Here is a 20,315-nt window from a genome sequence, read left to right on the forward strand (position 1 = left end):
AATGGAATCAGCAATCTCTAAATGCTAGAATGAAACCTGACCCTGCTTTTGCTACTTCACCTATCTGTGTTACCGATAAGGATTATGAATTCTCTGTTGATCCTGATATAATTACTTTGGTTGAATCTGATCCTTTTCATGGCTATGAATCTGAAACTGTTGTGGCACATCTGACTAAATTAAATGATATAGCTACCCTGTTCACTAATGATGAGAGAACTCGTTACTTTTATATCCTTAAAATATTTCTGTTCTCATTAAAGGGTGATGCTAAGATATGGTTTAATTCTCTTAATCCTGGTTGTGTGTGTAGTCCCCAGGATATGATTTATTACTTATCTGCTAAATATTTCCCTGCTCATAAGAAACAAGCTGCTTTAAGGGATATATATAATTTTATGCAAATTGAAGAAGAGAGACTCCCACAAGCTTGGGGGAGGCTTCTCAAATTACTTAATGCTTTTCCTGATCATCCTCTTAAGAAAAATGAAATACTTGATATCTTTTATAATGGACTAACCGATGCTTCCAGAGATTACCTGGATAGTTGTGCTGGTTCTGTTTTCAGGGAAAGAACACCGGATGAAGCTGAAATTCTATTGAATAATATGTTGACAAATGAAAATAATTGGACACCTCCTGAGCCAGTTCCTGAGCCTATTCCTAAACCAACTCCGAAGAAGAGAGGTATTCTATTTCTCAGTCCTGAAGATATGCAAGAGGCAAAGAAATCTATGAAAGAAAAAGGTATTAAAGCTAAAGATGTTAAGAATTTACCTCCTATTGAAGAAATACATGTCCTTAATTTACCGCCTGTTGAAGAAACATATGATCTTAATCCATTACCTATTGAAGAAACTCATGGTCTTGATAACCCGACACGGGTAGTAAAGGTAAATTCTCTCTATAGATATGATAAAGCTGAAATCCCATTTACTAAATTTGCTAGCCCATGCTTAGATGAGTTTGATAAATTTATGGCTAAGCAAGAAGATTTTAATGCTTATTTTGGTAGACAATTGAAATATAATTCAAATATGCTTGAACACTTGGGTGATTATATGGCTAATGTTAAAAGTGAACTAAAACTTATTAGTAAACATGCTTCTATGGTTACCACTCAAGTAGAATAAGTACTTAAAGCTTAAAATGATTTGCTCAATGAATTGAATAGTAAGAATAATGATAATGTTGTTAGAGTGGCTACTAGAACTGGTAGAGTGACTCAGGAACCTTTGTATCCTGAAGGCCACCCTAAGAGAATTGAGCAAGATTCTCAGAGAAATAATATAGATGCACCTAGTCCTTCTAAAAGGAAGAAAAAGAAAAATGATAGGACTTTGCATGCTTCTAGTAAACCTATCACTGAAACACCTGAGAATCCAAATGATATTTCTATCTCTGATGCTGAAACACAATCTGGTAATGAACCTGAAACTAGTGATAATGTTAATGATAATGTTCATGATGATGCTCAACCTAGTAATGATAATGATATAGAAACTGAACCTGCTGTTGATCTTGATAACCCACAATCAAAGAGTCAACGTTATGATAAGAAAGACTTTGTTGCTAGGAAACACGGTAAGGAAAGAGAGCCTTGGGTTCAGAAACCCATGCCTTTTCCTCCCAAACCATCCAAGAAAAAGGATGATGAGGATTTTGAGCGCTTTGCTGAAATGATTAGACCTATCTTTCTGCGTATGCAATTGGCTGATATGCTCAAAATGAATCCTTATGCTAAGTATATGAAAGATATTGTTACTAATAAAAGAAAGATACTGGAAGCTGAAATTTCCACCATGCTTGCTAATTATACTTTTGAGGGTGGAATACCAAAGAAACCTGGAGATCCAGGAGTACCCACTATACCATGCTCCATTAAAAGAAACTATGTTAAAACTGCTTTATGTGATCTTGGAGCCGGTGTTAGTGTTATGCCTCTCTCTTTATATCGTAGACTTGATTTGAATAAGTCGACACCTACTGAAATATCTTTGCAAATGGCTGATAAATCAACTGCTATACCTGTCGGTATTTGTGAGGATGTGCCTGTTGTAGTTGCAAACGTTACTATTTTAACGGACTTTGTTATTCTTGATATTCCCGAGGACGGTAGTATGTTTATTATTCTTGGAAGACCCTTTTTGAATACTGCAGGGGCTGTTATTGATTGCACTAAAGGCAATGTCACTTTTCATGTTAATGGTAATGAGCATACTGTACACTTTCTAAGGAAACAACCTCAAGTTCATAGTATCAACTCTATTGGAAAAATTCCATCGATTATATTTGGAGGTTTTGAATTTCCTCTTCCAACTGTCAAGAAGTAATATGATATTCTTATTATTGGGGATGTGCATATCCCCGTTGAGGTAACATAGTGTTATTCGAAATTTCTCCAGCTCCATGTTATTGGGAATGAGTTCGTTAACAAGACTTGATCAACCTTGTTAGTGGATTCCTTTTGATGAGCATGAGACGGATGAAACTAGAAGGCACAACCTTCTGTATCCCACTTTTACTTTCTGTTATTTATATTAAATAAAATAAAAATATTATTTTATGTCTGTTATCTGAATTATCCGTGCAATATAAAAATACCCCGAAAATAAAAGTTCTCCAAATGCCCTGAAATTTAAATATGATTATTTCTGGAATATTTGAGAATATTTGGCACTGAGAACACAGCAGGAGGAGCTGGCACCTGGCCACGAGGGTCAGGGGCGCGCCCTACCCCCCTGGGTGCGCCCCCTGCCTCGTGGGCCCACGGTGGCCCTCCTCCACTTATCCTTTCACCCAAACACTCCTTCCTCCCACAAACACGAATAACTAGCTCAAACCCGAGTCCAAGCTCGTTTTGCTGCCATTTTCGATCTCCTTGCTCAAAGCACCTCTCACAAAACTGCTTGGGGAGATTGTTTCTTGGTATGTGACTCCTTCATTGGTCCAATTAGTTTTTATTCTAGTGATTTATTCATTGCAAATTTGTGCTGCCTAGGTGACCATGTTCTTGAGCTTGCATGTCAAATTTATATGGTTCCAAGTAGTTTTGATGCATGATATAGGCTCTAGGCACTTGTAGGAGTAGTTGCTATCAATATTATTGAGTTTGGTTTACTTTTATTTTGAAGTTATTAAAAAAATTCAGAATTTTTCAGAGGAAGAAATATGCTTAGGAAAATGTTCCAAGGTGGTTCTTCAAGAAAGCAAGGACCCACGCTTGCAATGCGTGATGCTGATGAAGAGCCACCAAGAGACGCTCCGGTGCGTCCTTGTGAATGGCCTTCTGAAAACTTTATGGATCGAGCGGGAATTAAGGAAGAATTTAACGCATATTTGCGTAACGCTGATCTTGTGAGCTTCGAGGAAGAGAAGTGCAGCCAATATCACTATCTCACTAGTTCCTTTGTGAGGAGGTTTGAATTTTCATCTTCACGTAATTCTCCAACTGTCCTGTTTGATCTTTATGAAAATTCTTACACTATGGACTTAGAGGATTTTACCGCTACTTGCAAACTTCCATAATGGGGTAGTATCAGGGAACCTTGCAAATCTGAATTTAGAGATTTTCTTGCTAGTATAATTGTGGGGGAATCCAGAGGTATAACACAAGCTACCATAGGGAGCATTCATTTTCCTGCTATACATTATTTTACTCTCTTCATAGGTAGATGCATAAATGGTAAAGATGAAGCATGTCATATGTGTGTTCCTGACCTCAGTATTCTTAGGAGTGCTGTGTTAGGAGACAAATATTATAATTTGGGAGCCATTGTTGCACGTAAGTTGCATCTTAATAGATTTAATGGAGATTTCTTTGGTGGAATTTATGCAACCCGCATAGCTAATTTTCTTTGTATAGCCATACGTGAAGATGATATTAAATTACCTCCTGCTTACCTAGACTTTAATGCTATGGTTCACCACCAATTTGTCGAGAGGAATGAATCACCTCTCCAGTATCGACTAATCTTTGACAGATGGCGTGCTGTCCGTATTACTCTTCCTGCTCCTGCCTTCTTTGATTATCAGGTAAAAGGAATATATGTTATTACCAGAGAGGAGGCAGACGAGTACGAGAGGATGGCTGAGGCCGCTCGTCTCCACGTTGCAGCTCAGGAGGCGATAGCCGCTGCATCTCAGTATGATCCCAACTTTTACTATGGATATCCGCCAGGCCAGCCGTGGCCAAAGCCTAAGCTTTGGGGAGTACGTATTTCTCACTAACATTACATTTATGTTCACATACTCATTGCGACATGTCGGTGCTCATACTTTTTCATTGTATCATCCATGCTAGTTTATTTGTCTTTTTATGCTTTCTTCTTGTGTGTTTAATAAACCTTAAGAAAAATTAAAAAAATTAGTTGTAGCTTTTAATTAGTTTACTTTCAATGCTTGTAGTAGTAATTAAAAAGAAAATCCAAAAAGATTTCCTGTTCTTCTTTTACTTGTTGGGAGCTTTCCCGTGTAAATAGTTTTATTTCTTTTCTTTTCTTTGGGGGTCGATAGGAGAAGACCATAATTAAATTATTGAAGTGGCTCTTATATGCATAATTGTTGATCTGACAAAAGAGCCCATATTGCCTTGTCTTCTCCTGTTTATTGAATGCTTGTAGATTCCAGCTTAGTCCAATGCACGCGCACTATTATTATTATTCACATCATTCGGTCGTGCAAGTGAAAGGCAATTATGACGATATATGATGGATTGACTGAGATGAGAAAAGCTGGTATGAACTCGACCTCTTTTGTTTTTGTAAATATGATTAGTTCATCGTTCCTGATTCAGCCTATTATGAATAAACACTAGATTATTAATGGCACGCGTTGCTGCGCCCGTACATTTTTACAATAAAATGGTAGGTATTTCTAAAAATACATGGCATACGACATAACACTAAGATTATATCTGTTATATTTCAGAATAATGAAACATCAAGGTGATATAAATAGCATGATGTAATAGTTGGTACACTACAGGAGCAATGCAACAGGGTGATCGTTGGCCAGAACATCAAAGGCCTTCGTGGTCTCAATTTTGATCTATTACATGAATTTATGCATAATTCAAGCAATTTTGACAGCAACAAAATTATTCTTTAAGAAAAACAATTCTCAATTTATTCATGAAGCTGAACAATGTTGAAAGCCTTATGCCTTATAAAAAATTTATTCTTTAAGAAAAGCAAGCCTGCATTTACGCGTGAAACTGAACAATGTTGAAAGCTTGAGATCTAGCTTTTGCACACAAAAATAACTCGGTTAAAAAAACCTTGAAAGCAGACGCATCCACAATATCACATCCGTCCGCAGAACCAAAAATATACTAACACTTGATGCTTTAATAGTCGTCATTTTGCAATTTTCTCTTCGTGGAGACATGCAGACCCTGTGCATCCCCCAAAAAACGTTGAAACTTAGAGATCAAGTAAAGAAATGTATGGATGTATAATGGCTATCTATATATATAAAGAGGATAACATGATTTGTTGGCATCAGGGTGAGAGACTAATCTTTGATGTACAGATAGCTTGTAACAATAAAGTTACCCATATGGTAGGCCATACGAGAATATCAAAAGCCGACATTCGAACTATCTGGAGGTATTTTTGGCCAAATGTAGAACTAGATGGTAGGTTCACAAGACTTTAGTAGACAATTCGAAGCTACAATAGCATTAATAAAATCCCCACGTGGATTGAAGTAACATATGGTTTGCTTTTTTCTATGATGAAGAAGCGGTTACAATCAACTGAAACTTTTTTGTCCCAACAATTAAACATGTTCACATATATTACCCATATAAATAGAGAGGAAGACGCTTAGAGTACAGAAGTGCAGTTTCACATTTTTTTAAAGTCGCCAAACCGCGGACATCAGTAGTATATCGAGAGTATACCAATTGGCTGGAGATCTGATCACCCTCAAACATGATGAAGAGGACAGTGCACGGTAGACGCAATGCCCTATTACAGTAGAACAGTAATAACAGTAAAAAAGGTTAAGGAATATGGCCTCTTAATAAGTTAGCAATATGCAAAAGTAAAAATAGACTGAAAGATAAATCAATAAATAATTTCAGACTATGCAAAATGACAAATATGCCTCGTAATACATACAAACATGTGAGAAATTTAATTAAAAACTGAAAAACATGTCTTAATAAACCATTATAAAAACTGAATTAATATGCAACATCAACTGTGGTTTCAGACGACTGCAAATCAATCTTGCACTTTTGGGAGGATGTCATATGCATTGCAAATTCTGATGGTTGTTTGGTTTAATCGATTTCTCAACCTTGGCTGTAGAAAATAGTGGTTTACATTTTAATGCAAAAAGGGATGGTATAAATATTCACCGGTTAACATGAATATGAGTAGAAGAACAACAGAGGATACAAATAAGGCAATTAAATTTATGAACATGGTATGACATCACAGACTCTTAATGCTGGTACGGTACATATAGTATTTGATCAATACATCGGTAGCCATGGAACAAATGAATGGGGATTAATAACAGTCAGAAACTAAGATATCTTTTTGAAATAGAACACTAAAACTGTATATCAGTAGCTTATTTCCACCACATGGACACCCAAGATTATGTCCTGTATAGTAACAACAAACTGATCATGATATCGAGAATCAGAACCAAGAAACCATAACCCTAAATCTCACAACCACACCAACATCACATGCATCATCGTCCCAGAATTTACATGAAACAATTTAAGCTAAACTTATATTTTCATAACCAATTCCGGTAGGATGGACCAAATTCAAGTTATACTGCTGTGTTTCAGCAACATAGATATTCTAATTATTGAAGTGACTTTCAATCAGAGCTCTACGTTATTCCTACTGGCTTTATCCATGCAAGAACTTGTCTTGGTGTAAGGAAGATGAGGCATTGTAAGTCCTACAACATCTAATTAGTGTGCATCAGTAAATCGCATATGTTGTTTAGAGCTAATCCTCAACAACAATAGTCAATAGTAGCAGTGTTTGAGACTCTGGAACTGTATACACAGTCAGTAGCATCAAATTTTACAAATTGTAGGCACACATACATATATGGATGATAAGATATGTGAGTGAGACTCTGGAAGTGTATACACAATTAGACATTCAGTAGCATCAAATTTTACAAATCGTGGGCTTCCATACATATGTACAATAAGACATGTGAGTACATGTATACTAACCTGGGCGCCAACCATTGCAAATCATGAGCTTTAGAAGTGCCCGAAATAACCACCAGAACCCGTCGGCAGTTCCAATACATCAACTGAGATGTGAGAGCACCTGCAGCAGAACAAGTGCCTGTCATGAATCAGAAGGGACTCGGTATCAGTAGTAACTGGATGGAAGATGTGAGGAAGGAGGAGCGATAGGCCTGCAGTGGCAACCTGGCGAAGCATGGCCAGAAGATGTGACCCTGCCAAACAAAGTTGGGGAATGAGCAGTAGCAGGGTGGGTGGAGATTATGTAGACGCGCAACGATTATAGGAAGAAACTGAACCAGAATTGTGAGCGTCCTCGCGCATCTAATAAAGGAAGAAGATGAATCACATAAAGGAAGAAACTGAATAAGAGTCATAAGCGATATGCAATAATCGGACGCCGGAAAGAGTGGCGCACATCAATCGCGGTTAATGCCCGCAGCAACTGCGATTGACTACGTGCTAAATCAACGACAAGTGGATTCTAATTGCAGCCGACGCTTCGGCCCCGCTTTCCCTTGGCGTCGCCAAGTGAGGCGACCATGGCGTCGTTGGAGGTGCGGTCGCTCGCATCGTATAGATCCGTCGTTCACGAGACAAGTACTGGACGACGCACACCGGGAGCCTTGCTCGCTCCGGAAAGCTGTATTTTTTCACGGGCTTTGTTACTCGTGGGTGTCAAGCCCATACACCCAGACAATAGTAGAGCTCCAATTTTGTTCTGGGAGCAGCGGCCCAGCCCGTCTAGCTCTCTCTGTTCGCAACTGAAACCCATAGGGGATTGCACTCACATCCAACGGCCTGAAACGCTTAGAAGAGCATATTCGATGGTCGAAAACAATAATGGTCTGAGAGGGCTGGAAAAGTGCTCGGTTATAATATTTCTAAATGTTTGCAATGACAACTAGAGATCATAGCTTTTTGTGTCATGCTTGATTAGCTGGGAGCTTATAATAGTTTACCTTGCGTGCCAACATGCTATTAAAATGGTTATGATGTGGTATGATAGGGTGGTATCCTCCTCTGAATGATTTAAGTGACTTGACTTGGCGCATGTTCACGCATATAGTTGAAATAAAATCAACATAGCCTTGACGATATTTATGTTCATGGTGGATCATATCCTACTCATGCTTGCATTCGGTGTTGATTAATTTTAATGCATGTTCATGACTGTTGTCGCCCTCTAACTGGTCGCTTCACAGTCTTTTGCTAGCCTTCACTTGTACTAAGCGGGAATATTGCTTGTGCATCCAACTCCATAAACCCCAAAGTTATTCCACATGAGTCCACTATACCTACCTATATACGGTATCTACCTGCCGTTCCAAGTAAATTTGTATGTGCCAAACTCTAAACCTTCAAATAAATATCCTGTTTTGTATGCTCGAATAGCTCATGTATCAACTAGGGCTGTCTGTATCTTCCATGTTAGGCAGGTTATTCTCAAGAGGAGTGGACTCCGCTCCTCACTCACGAGAAAAATGGATGGTCACCGAGATGCCTAGTCCCATGCTTTATGCAAACTAAATCAAAATAATTGCAAACAAAACTCCCCCTGAGACTCTTGTTAGTTGAAGGCACTTGTTGTTTCGAGAAAGCCATGGATTGATGCTTGTTGATGGAAGGGGGAGTATAAACTTTACCATTCTGTTTGGGAACCGCCAATAATGTGTGTAGCATGGAAGATATCGCCATCTCTTGGTTGTTATGTTGACAATGAAAGTATACCGCTCAAAATATTACTCACCTCTATTTCAAAACCGAGCTCTGGCACCTCTACAAATCCCTGCTTCCCTCTGCGAAGGGCCTATCTATTTACTTTTATGCTAAGTCATCATCCTCTTATTAAAAAGCACCAGTTGGAGAGCACCGCTGTCATTTGCATTCATTACTGTTAGTTTACATTGAGTATGACTTGACTGGATCTCTTTTACCATGAATTACAATGTCTAGTCAGTCCTTGATCTTTAAAGGTGCTCTGCATTTATGTTTTGCGGTCTCAGAAAGGGCTAATGAGATACCATCTTATTATATCATATTATGATTGTTTTGAGAAAGTGTTGTCATCCGAGATTTATTATTATTGCTCGCTAGTTGATTATGCCATTGATATGAGTAAACTTGATACCTAAGCGTTATTGTGAATGTGGTTAGTTATAATCTTTGCTGAAAACTTGAATGCTGGCTTTACATATTTACAACAACAAGAGCAAATAGAGTTTGTAAAAAAATTTCTTTATCACTTTTAGTTTGTCAACTGAATTGCTTGAGGACAAGCAAAGGTTTAAGCTTGGGGGAGTTGATACGTCTCCGTCGTATCTACTTTTCCAAACACTTTTGCCCTTGTTTTGGACTCTAACTTGCATGATTTGAATGGAACTAACCCGGACTGACGTTGTTTTCAGCAGAATTACCATGGTGTTATTTATGTGCAGAAACAAAAGTTCTCGGAATGACCTGAAACTTCACGGAACATCTATTCAGACAATATAAAAATACCTACAAAAGATGAAGACCAGGGGGCCCACCACCTGTCCACGAGGGTGGGGGGCATGCCCCCCTACCTCGTGGGCCCCCTGGAGCTCCTCCGACCTCAAGACCAACTCTATATATTTGCTTTCGGGGAGAAAAAACAGAGAGAAGAAATCATCGCGTTTTACGATACGGAGCCGCCGCCAAGCCCTAAAACCTCTCGGGAGGGCTGATCTGGTGTCCATTCGGGGCTCCGAAGAGGGGAATCCATCGTCATCATCATCATCAACCATCCTCCACCAATTTCATGATGCTCACCGCCGTGCGTGAGTAATTCTATCGTAGGCTTGCTGGACAGTGATGGGTTGGATGAGATCTATCATGTAATCGAGTTAGTTTTGTTAGGGTTTGATCCCTAGTATCCACTATGTTCTGAGATTGATGTTGCTATGACTTTTCTATGCTTAATGCTTGTCACTAGGGCCTGAGTGCCATGATTTTAGATCTGAACCTATTATGTTTTCATCAATATATGAGAGTTCTTGATCCTATCTTGCAAGTCTATAGTCACCTATTATGTGTTATGATCCGTTAACCCCGAAGTGACAATAATCGGGATACTTACCGGTGATGACCGTAGTTTGAGGAGTTCATGTATTCACTATGTGTTAATGCTTTGTTCCGGTACTCTATTAAAAGGAGGCCTTAATATCCCTTAGTTTCCGTAAGGACCCCGCTGCCACGGGAGGGTAGGACAAAAGATTTCATGCAAGTTCTTTTCCATAAGCACGTATGACTATATTCGGAATACATGCCTACATTACATTGATGAATTGGAGCTAGTTCTGTGTCACCCTAGGTTATGACTGTTACATGATGAACCGCATCCGACATAATTCTCCATCATTGATCCATTGCCTATGAGCTTTCCATATATTGTTCTTCGCTTATTTACTTTTCTGTTGCTATTGCTATCATCACTAGAAAATACCAAAAACATTACTTTTACTATCATTACCTTTTGCTACCGTTACCACTACTATCATATTACTTTGCTACTAAATACTTTGCTGCAGATATTAAGTTTCCAAGTGTGGTTGAATTGACAACTCAGCTGCTAATACTTGAGAATATTCTTTGGCTCCCCTTGTGTCGAATCAATAAATTTGGGTTGAATACTCTATCCTCGAAAACTGTTGCGATCCCCTATACTTGTGGGTTATCACCTCCAGTCTAGAATCTTCTCCTGTACCCTCCTCCTGCATCGCCACCTTTTTCTGATTTCCACTCCCTTTACCAGCAGTTTTTGCAGGATGGGTGTCAGCATTAGTTTGCTTGCCTCCAGCTTTAGGAGCTCCACCTCCCAGATTCTCTCTTTTATCAGTTTCCATATTGTCCTGTTCACTAGCATCATCATCCCCATCTTTCCTTGCCTCAGAGCTCTGCCCTTTGTTTGATCTATCCCGCACAGGGACCTCCATAGCAAATTTCACTTTAAAGGTTATGCCTTCCATTTTAAACATTCTTTCTGTAGGGATTTTAGATGGATCTCTACAATGGACTTTCACCCTAACATACTCAAACATGTTCTGGAACATTCCTTGCCAGTCCATGTCGAGAAGCAGCCCAAACGAGGATGTGCATTGGTCTACCACAGCCCATTCACACCATGGGGAGTAAACCCCTTATCTGAATCCAGACCTCAGCCAGTTCTTCCATATCTCCTATCTCTTCTTTCCAGACCTCCACATTAACCACCACATCCTTTTTCGTAAGTCCAAAGCTTGGATACCCAGCTACTTGCTCCACTGAAATGTGTGGTGGAAACTTCACCAGGTATGACCACTCATCCAAGGCCCTGATTTGCCAGGGCCAATTGGTCTTGTATATAGATGAGAATTCTTTAGCCAGCTCCTCCTTACTAATCTCCCCCTCCTCAACATAGACCACACCACAGTTTTTCAGAACACCAATGGAATTTACACCCATATCGGCTGCCTCCAGGTGATAAAAACCCAAACCTGGAGCAGCACTCCCAATGTACTTTGCCACCTGGTGAGGTCTCTTCTTGACAGGACAAGCATCAACCTGGTGTGCTGTAGCTTTGCAAATGAAACACTTCTTGGGGTTTTTCACATATAGCTCGATGATGTCCCGGATCCCCACAGTTATAGCAAGTGACCTGAGCATATTCAGTAAATTCCACAGCATGACCCCCTTGCTCACTCCTATCCACTGTCCCAGGACCTACAGTCACTTTGATTTTCCCTTTCTTCTGCTTCCCCTCTTTTCCCTGAACCTGATTCTGGCCTCGAGGCTTCTGTTGATGCATTTGCCCTTCTGTTTGCTGCCCTCCTCCAGATCCCCACTGCCCCTGTTGAGGAAACATCCCATGTGAAGGATAAGGCGGAAAGCCACCCGCAAACATCCATGGAGGAGGAGCCCCTGGATAGCCGAAGAAAGGCGGCGGGTATCCAAAGGGTCCCATCCCCCCTGATCCGGCGCACCCTGCATCTGCTGCGGAGGTAGAGGTCTTCCCGCACCTCTCCCCCTGCCTCGACCTCTTGCGTTATCAGCCATTTCTTTCTTCCTCTCCCGCAGATCTCTGGCCAATCTCACCCCTCTAGAAACTAAGGTGGACCAGCTGAAAACGATCGGATCTTTGAACCTCAAATCTCTTTCTGCTGTAGGAAAACAATCATCAACATCAAAACTCTTCTCCTCCCACAAACCCCTACGGATCCAGACTATGGCTCCCCCTTCTCTAGGGTTTGCTTTTTTCACACGGGCGCCGTGCAGCACGGGTTGTGTGTGTGTGGGGGGGGGGGGGGGGGTGGGTAGGGGGGGGGGGGGGGGGGGGGGGGGTGTTGATAACTGCTCCCCCCACAGCTGTCCAAAGTAGGTGGCATCCACCTCCTCCCACTCATTGACAACGGGGGCCACCTGTAAGTCACCAGGGCCCGAATCTCTCCTGACCAAACTCCTCTCCATGCGCAGCTCGAAGCTGAAGCCTCCATGCTCCCCAAGCACTAGCAATGGCGATGAAACCCCTGAATCCTTCGTCCTGTTGGGGTCCAGGACACGAATTCCTCTCTCCCCAGTCTGATCACCTCTCAATCCCTTCTGAACAGCCTCCATTTCGCTCTCTGTGCCCTTGAGGTTGAACATGCCTCCTCCTCCGCCCACCGCAAAATCAGATCCACTGTCAGCACAGGTGCCATGGCGAAAATCCTCTCTCGCTCGTTCGCATCGGTCCTCGACATTGCTCGTAGAGCTCTCGCTCGTTCGCATCGGTCCTCGACATTGCTCGTAGAGCCAGAGTCCTTTTGGCATCGCGCAGATTTCTCTCTGCATGATTCCTCGCGAACACCAGCACTTGGATCTCTACATCTGACGCCACATCTCGGGCTCCCGCTGCACTCATCCTGTCGGCCGCCCACCGCCAACGCTCCCCGTCCGCCGCCCTCCGCCTCCTCCAGCGCAGCTCCAATCCCAAACCCCGCCGCAGAAAAACGCACCTGCCGCCCGGGGTGAAGGAACTCGATCAGGCTCCGAGTTGCTCCGAGGAACGTAGGTCGCGAGGGGCGCGGCGTCACCGGCGAAATCTGCCCAACGGTCCAAGCGGGAGGCGTCGCCGGAAAGGGGGGGTAGGTGGGGTGGGGTGGGGTGGGGTGGGATGGGGTGCAGAGTCATTCTAGTCCCCCAGTAATAACAACCCCGCTTCCCTCTTGCTTCTCCCATTTCCAGGCCCCAGGCGCCGGCGCCGCCACACGGCCGCACCCCGTCTGCCTGATCTCCCACTCCAGTACTCTCTGTCACCACGGCCGCTCGGGCACCCGCATCGTCCTCGTCACGTTATCCCGCGCCACTCCTCGGCGGCAGGCAGGACGGCGCGGCCTCGACATCGGCGTCTGTTGTGAGTTCTCTAATCTTCTTCTTCTTCTTCTAGGTTTCTGTATTTCTCCAACCAAGAACAGAGGGTGACCCACATCTATTGATCTGTCTGCCGCAAGCTTCTAGAAGCCAATCGAGTTTCAGCAACCTTCTCTGCAATTTGCATTTGGTCGAGGGAGGAAGGAGCAAGGTGAAATCTATGCATTACTTTTCTTGTGCGTGCTTCCATGGTTTGCCTTGCCTGGTTACTTTTCTTGAACGTTAATTTATCCATGCAAGTAAAAGATGGTGCCGTTATTCCCCTTTTCTAAAAGAGGATTGTAGAGTTAACTTGTGATTTCTCCGTGATTTTGCGATGTAACTCAACTACAGGAGATGTTATTGTTACATACTCCCTCCGTCCCAGTACAAAGTTGAGTCACTTATTTTGGGACGGAGGGTGTACTGTGTAACAGTTTGTTGTACTTTCATTGTCGTTAATTGTGAATCTCCATGTCGTATTATTGTTCTAAGATAGTGTTTTTTTTAACTCCCCACATTCATGTTGAGAATCCTGGCTCCACAACTGCATTCCGACCAGTCAAAAAAGAATCATGAACCTTGCTTATGACAAGGGAGCACACTCACCAGTTGAAGTTGTGCTTGCAATATCATCCCTATAACTTAGTTCACAAAAAAACACCCTTGTATTCAGCTCAGATAACGGTACACTGTACATAGAAACCAAAGCATGAAGAAAACCATCAAATCCAAACCCAAAGAAAAAAGGTGTGCGGGCACACACGCATATCCTCTTCGCCCTTCAAACTAGTACTACCATACAGCCAGAATCACATGGTTTAGCTCACGCACATCCGCGATCATACGTACACGCTTGGGGTGAAATCACTATATCTCGTATGTGATCCCAACTTTGAGCAACTGATCTTTCGGAATGGCTAGTGCCTTGTGCCCCTCCGTCAAGTTCTTCCTCAAGAATGTGTAAACATAGTTGACCACCATCTTCTTGAACACCGACGAGTTGGCTTTGGCGGTGACATTGGCCTCACCCATCAGATACACCATCCCGTGTTCCACCTCTCTGTCGATCAGTTGCTTCTCCTCCTCGACTGTCCGGTTGGAACGGAAGCTAGCGATCCTCCCCGACGAGTGGCTGCTCACCCTGGCTTGGACCGTCTCCTCGCTGTGCACTGCATTGCGCGTGGATCGCCCCGATGCCATAGATGGCTGATCACTGGAAGCTTCACCACCAGCGGTGATCTCCTCCACTTCGTTGTGTGCGAATGCGCTCTCCTCCTGAATGAACATCTTGAGCCCATCCATGAGGAAGGCCACAAACTCCTTGGGCTCCTCCAGCGTGTCGGTATATCCATACCGCGCCACGCAGCGGAACATCCGCTGCTCCCTCGGGCCGACCTGCCGGAAGAGAAACCTCTCTGCGGGCAGGACACGCGAGATGGGCAGGTGCTTGATGGACATGAACATGAAGATGGAGTGCACGGATGGTATCCTCTCGATCAGCCGAGGGAACACCGGAGGGATGCCCTGGACCAGCTCCGTGTAGAGGAGGCCAACCCCAGGGATCCTCCTCACATCGTTCTTCTCGAGCAGCACTGTCAGTTCACTGGTGGGCACGATGTGATCCAGCTCGTACCAGTACCTCTTGACTTGGACGTAGTGCCATGCCGCCATCAGGCTCATCACGACCAGCGCGAAGCAGATGGGGAGGTACCCGCCCTCGATGAATTTCGACAGTATGGAAGAGAGGTAGATCAACTCTATGGAGCCAAACACGACGTAGAAGAGCGCGATGAAGATGACGTGCTTCTTCCATATGAGGAGCATCACGACGGTCATCAGGTGGGTGGTGATGATGAATGTAGTAACAACACAGATCCCTGCGAGCCACCAACATACGTATCACATCAAATTTTGACCCATCAGGCTGTTGAAAGGATCATCAAACACAAACCATTGAAGTGGGAGTGGTGGGTACCAACTTACCATAAGCATGTCCGATGCTGGTGGTGGTTCTGAAGGCGACGGTGACTACGATGCTCGCCAATCCCATTATGAAGTTGACTTCAGGAATGTACACCTGCCCCTCGTACTTGTGTGATGTGTGGATGACTTGAACCCTGGGCATGCAACCCAGAGACAGAGCCTTGGAGAGGATGGCAAATGCGCCGGACAGCATAGCTTGGCTTGCTATGATGGCAGCAAGGATGGCAACGATGAAGGTTGGCCAGAACATGGGTGCTGCAGGAGGAACATGCACACATATTTATCTATTTATTTACCAAGTACATATATTTGCTGGGAATATGCTTATTTGTTCTTGTACCTACCCGGGATAGATCTATAGAAGGTGTTTGCCACGTTCTCTGGGAATTTCCTCAGGTAAGCCGCCTGGCCGATGTAACACAGCCCAACAGCCGGGAACAAGATGCCGTTGAAGCTGATCTGTGGGATATATATGCATGGTTCTGTTATGACTTGTGGCTAGGGAAAGATAGTTGACTTCCAGAATGAATCTATATCTAATAAACATTGAAGTACCTGAACAGCCCTGATGTTGAAATGTCCCAGGTCAGCAAACATACCTTCTGTGCCTGTACATTCAGTGAATTCATCATGTCAGATTAACTATTATATTACAGCCTATGCAGGCAGGCAGGCAGGCAACACAAGGTCTTTTCAGTGAGTCAGAAAAGGTTAAATTATTGGTTACCTGTGACACACAAGATGACTCCACCAAGTGAAACCCATCCCTCCTTGCCATTCCTCTTGAAGTACTGTATGATATATATCGGATTGAAGGCCCGTAGGACACCGACATCATGAACGACGAGGTTGTACAACCCGATGCCCGCAATGAAAAGGAACCACACCGAGATGACCGGAGCAAACGTGTAGCCGACCTTGTCGGTCCCGAAACGCTGGACCGAGAAGAGCATGAACAGGATCGCCACCGAGATGAGCACCACTTGTGCTGTTCAAACAACCACGGAAGGCCGTCAGATCGGTGTGATGGACTGATGGGTAAGAAATATAAGCAAACATCTTAGCTACTAATCCTTCCTTGGATTCACATACTTTGAGTCAGGCTTGGCGCTTTTTCTCTGATCCCACTCACTGCAGACAGCACTGCCATGAACAAAATATATGTATGTTAGTATTACTTCTCCTTTTATGCATGAGAATATTAATGCTGTATATAATTAATAGGCGTTGACTCTTTGATACATGATTGATTGATTGATTGATTACCAGAGATTGCGGGCGTCAAGGTTCCATCGCCGATCACCATGGATGTGCCGAGGATGGTGAGGGTGAAGAGCGCGATCTTGGCCGCCTTGCTAGACTCGAGCTTCTGCTTGGCCCACTGCGCCCTCCTCAGCTGCGAGTTGGGCGCTTCTATCCGGTAATTCGACACCGCAGCATCCTCGGCCTGCTGGTCCGGTATCATCCTGATCTTCGCATACCGCGATATCAGCGAGTAAAGCGCAAACGTGCCACCTGCAAACAACAGCCAGCCAGCAAGAAGAGCAGCGTGCAGTCCAGCTTCAGCAATCCAGCAAGCAGGTACGTACGCTAATTTGATGGAACTAATTGGGGTTATATATGCGTAATTGCGTATGCATACCATCTCCGTTGTCGTTTGCGTAGAGCACGATGAAGACGTACTTGAGCATGGGTATGATGATGAGGGTGTAGATGATGAGCGACAGGACGCCCAGGAGGTCGTCGTTGTGCTTGATGCCGTCGGGGAAGGTGCTGGAGTAGACGTAGAGCGGCGACGTCCCGATGTCGCCGTAGATGATGCCGACGCTCTGGAACGCGAGGCTCAGCGTCCGGACCCAGCTCACCTGCATATATATGTCATGCATGCGTCGCCCAGAGGAAGTTAAGTAGGGTACTCACACTGCTCCGTCAGATAGATTGCACCATTGCTGCCGGCGAATTGACATGGCCGTCTGAATTGCAGGGGAAGGACGACACATGATATACATACCCGGGAGCCATGGTGGTTGGAATGGGACACCTTCTCTGCATCACCCCACAGCGAGTCATGGCGCTTGAGCGGGGCAGGCACCGTCTCCGTGCCCCGCGGCTCCTCCGCCTGGGCCGACATCTCCTTCAGGGGGTGTTGCAGCTTGCAGTTCTACTCCGGGTTAGCGGCGAAGGTCTGCAGCTGCAGGTAGCTAGCTCCTGTTGGAGGAAGAAGGTGAGGGCTTGTTTAAATAGAGCGGTGCAGATTTGAGCTAGCACATGAGGTTGCTCCTGAGAGTTGACATGAAGCTTTCGTTTGCTTGAGGTGGCACTGACCGTACACCCAGCAGCTGGTACATTATCATACCTGGGTGATAATTGGTGCTATTTTAATCCAAGCCTCATGAGCACTTAAAAGTCATTGGTGTCTCTCTCGTGTTCACGCGGGTAAAACATATTCAAACGAATGCTGCCACCAGATCGAAGAAGATTGGTTACTTAGCAAATGAGGCCTCGGTTTGCGGCTGCCGAGATTGCTTGCGTCCATTGACTTAGCCGCCAGATAAACAAATCCCAATCATTGGTGCTATTTTAACCAGATCAGAGAACTCATCTTCTCCAAGGTAGGTTACTTGCCGATGTAGTACTTAGGTGTGTATATATGGAGTAGGCGACAAATAATGTCTTTTTTTAATTACGTCGACAAATAATGTCTTTTTTAATTACGTCGACAAATAATGCCTTTACTTAACGCGACGGTGTGGTCTCCGGATCGTTTTGGCATCGCGTTTCACCTTTTTTTTACTTGTACATGTGACCTCAGTTATGCTTACGCATATGCCGGTGTGAGTTCACTGCTCGTATGACCTGGGGCTTGTTTTATAAGTCGATAAAAAAACACGGTCAAAAAAAAGGGTAAAATATGCTTGCCTGTCGTCAATACGTAAAACTCGGCATCTAGTAAAACTATTGGTGTTTTAAATTTTAACAAAATTTTGGATATGAATTTCACTTCATGTGGGGTACTACATTTGGGTGATAATTGCGGTAAGGCAGGAGCACATACGGTGTGATATACTTGGTTTAGATTTCCTTGTGAAAGTGACTCGAAAAAAAGTACAAACATAGACGTCCATATACACATGTTACTTACTTGAACACATGTGCGCGCACACACATATCCTAGGAACACCTATGACAATCTACCGACATATCTCGAGATATACCATGTAGTTGAGGTACACTTATCCCTACGAACACTTCCGAGAGATTAAGTCAACGCATCTCAAAATTGACGCAGTCATCACATGCACCTTGTAGTTGAGGCGCACGTTATCCGTATGAGCACCTTCGAGAGACTAAGACGGCATATCATGAGATTGAGAAAGTCATTATATACATCATAGTCGACAGGAACATCATATATCACTACACAGACAGCACTGTAAAACCTAGAATAAATTCAAAAAAAAAATGCAAACACTCCTGACCAACTGAGACGCCCGTTCCAGAAAATGACTCTCATATGATAGTACTTCCTCTGTAAATAATATAACAGTATTTAGATTACTATTTTAATGATCTAAACGCTTTTATATTAATTTTTAGAGAGAGTACTTTTCATCCAACACAATAATAAGCCCTGTGTCAAACAAAGCACATGCATAGCCGCGCTAAGAGCATGGTTAATAAGAAAGCCTGTTGCCGGCTATATATGTACGCCATGTCACTTGTAGCCTTCGTAATAGCCTGCTAGTATATTAGATTGACTGTAAACTAGCTATCAATACTTAATGCGTGCATGTGAAAGGAGGGAAGGAGACGCATGCTGATTGGCGGGAATGAATGAAGCGCTAGCTCACCCGGTTGCATGCAGGCTGCATGTGGGTTGGATTTCTTATTTCCAGCGCTGTAGCCGGCGATAACTGAAGCGCCCGCTTGCTTCTTTTCTCTTTTCTCTCTTTCTTCCGGCTACGATTTCGATGACGTGGAAGTTCTTATAGCCTGCTGACTGGGTACTATTATACTTGCTCTAAGTTTTCGGTTGTGCACGCCAAAGTACATCAAAGGACAAATCGTACGGAATGATGCTCCCTGTCCAACACAGCTACGTACATGGATGTCCCGAAACTAGCATTATCATAGCGTATGGTGCAGCCGAGGGTTGACCTTGAAACCTTTACTAATCATTTCTTCGGAAAAGAAACACTTAATCATTGGCGTTACTTTACTCAAGATGTCATGAAACGAGGACATATTGGCCCTCATCGCCATCTTCGTTAAACAAAAGAAAGATAAGAGTCTCGACGAAATAATTGTGGTTTGACATTTCTATCGCCAATCTTTCAAGGATATAAAACTAAGAACAGCGAGGAGGAAAGTAATATATTTTTCATGCTGCTGGTGTGTGATCATCTACTTTCGCCGTGTCTTCTCCGTGTCTGGATGCGACGTCATAGCGCTTTGTATGGATCGCTAATATTTCATACAACACATATATTGGTAAAAAAATCCTATTACCCACCCCTTTCGAAAGCCGTGAAAAAAAATCATGTTTATAGTGATAGATCAGTGCATGACAAGCTACCAAATCGTAGTGAATTTTAGTGACACAACATGCCTATATGCATGATGTAAGAATGGCAATAAGGCCGTCTTGATTTCTTTTCGTGTGTGTGCAGGAAGTATTTAATCATATTTTGGCACCAAGATTCACTTG

The 20,315-nt window shown here is 43.4% G+C and overlaps 1 protein-coding gene across 1 annotated transcript; it reads right to left on the bottom strand.

The window, feature by feature from the left end:
• Positions 1–14,270: 14,270 nt before the first annotated feature.
• On the bottom strand, positions 14,271–17,925 carry LOC125552926 (potassium transporter 1-like). The gene is made up of 9 exons (XM_048716652.1): positions 17,619–17,925; positions 17,250–17,472; positions 16,874–17,122; positions 16,700–16,750; positions 16,335–16,595; positions 16,163–16,215; positions 15,952–16,066; positions 15,608–15,862; positions 14,271–15,501 (listed from the first exon to the last, which is right to left on the bottom strand). Exons 1-9 carry the CDS (start codon positions 17,736–17,738, stop codon positions 14,492–14,494), a joined length of 2,337 nt encoding a protein of 778 aa, XP_048572609.1. The 5' UTR covers positions 17,739–17,925; the 3' UTR covers positions 14,271–14,491.
• Positions 17,926–20,315: the final 2,390 nt, after the last annotated feature.

The sequence above is a fragment of the Triticum urartu genome, chromosome 4, assembly GCF_003073215.2.
Source record: "Triticum urartu cultivar G1812 chromosome 4, Tu2.1, whole genome shotgun sequence".
Lineage (NCBI taxonomy): Eukaryota > Viridiplantae > Streptophyta > Magnoliopsida > Poales > Poaceae > Triticum > Triticum urartu.

Excerpts from the sequence above, each read along its gene's own strand:
- LOC125552926 (XM_048716652.1), bottom strand. The coding sequence starts at position 17,738 with ATGTCGGCCCAGGCGGAGGAGCCGCGGGGCACGGAGACGGTGCCTGCC. Across the intron at positions 17,123-17,249 it reads CGCAAACGACAACGGAGATG|GTGGCACGTTTGCGCTTTAC; the intron begins GTATGCATACGC and ends TGTTGTTTGCAG. Across the intron at positions 16,216-16,334 it reads AGTCATCTTGTGTGTCACAG|GCACAGAAGGTATGTTTGCT; the intron begins GTAACCAATAAT and ends CTGAATGTACAG.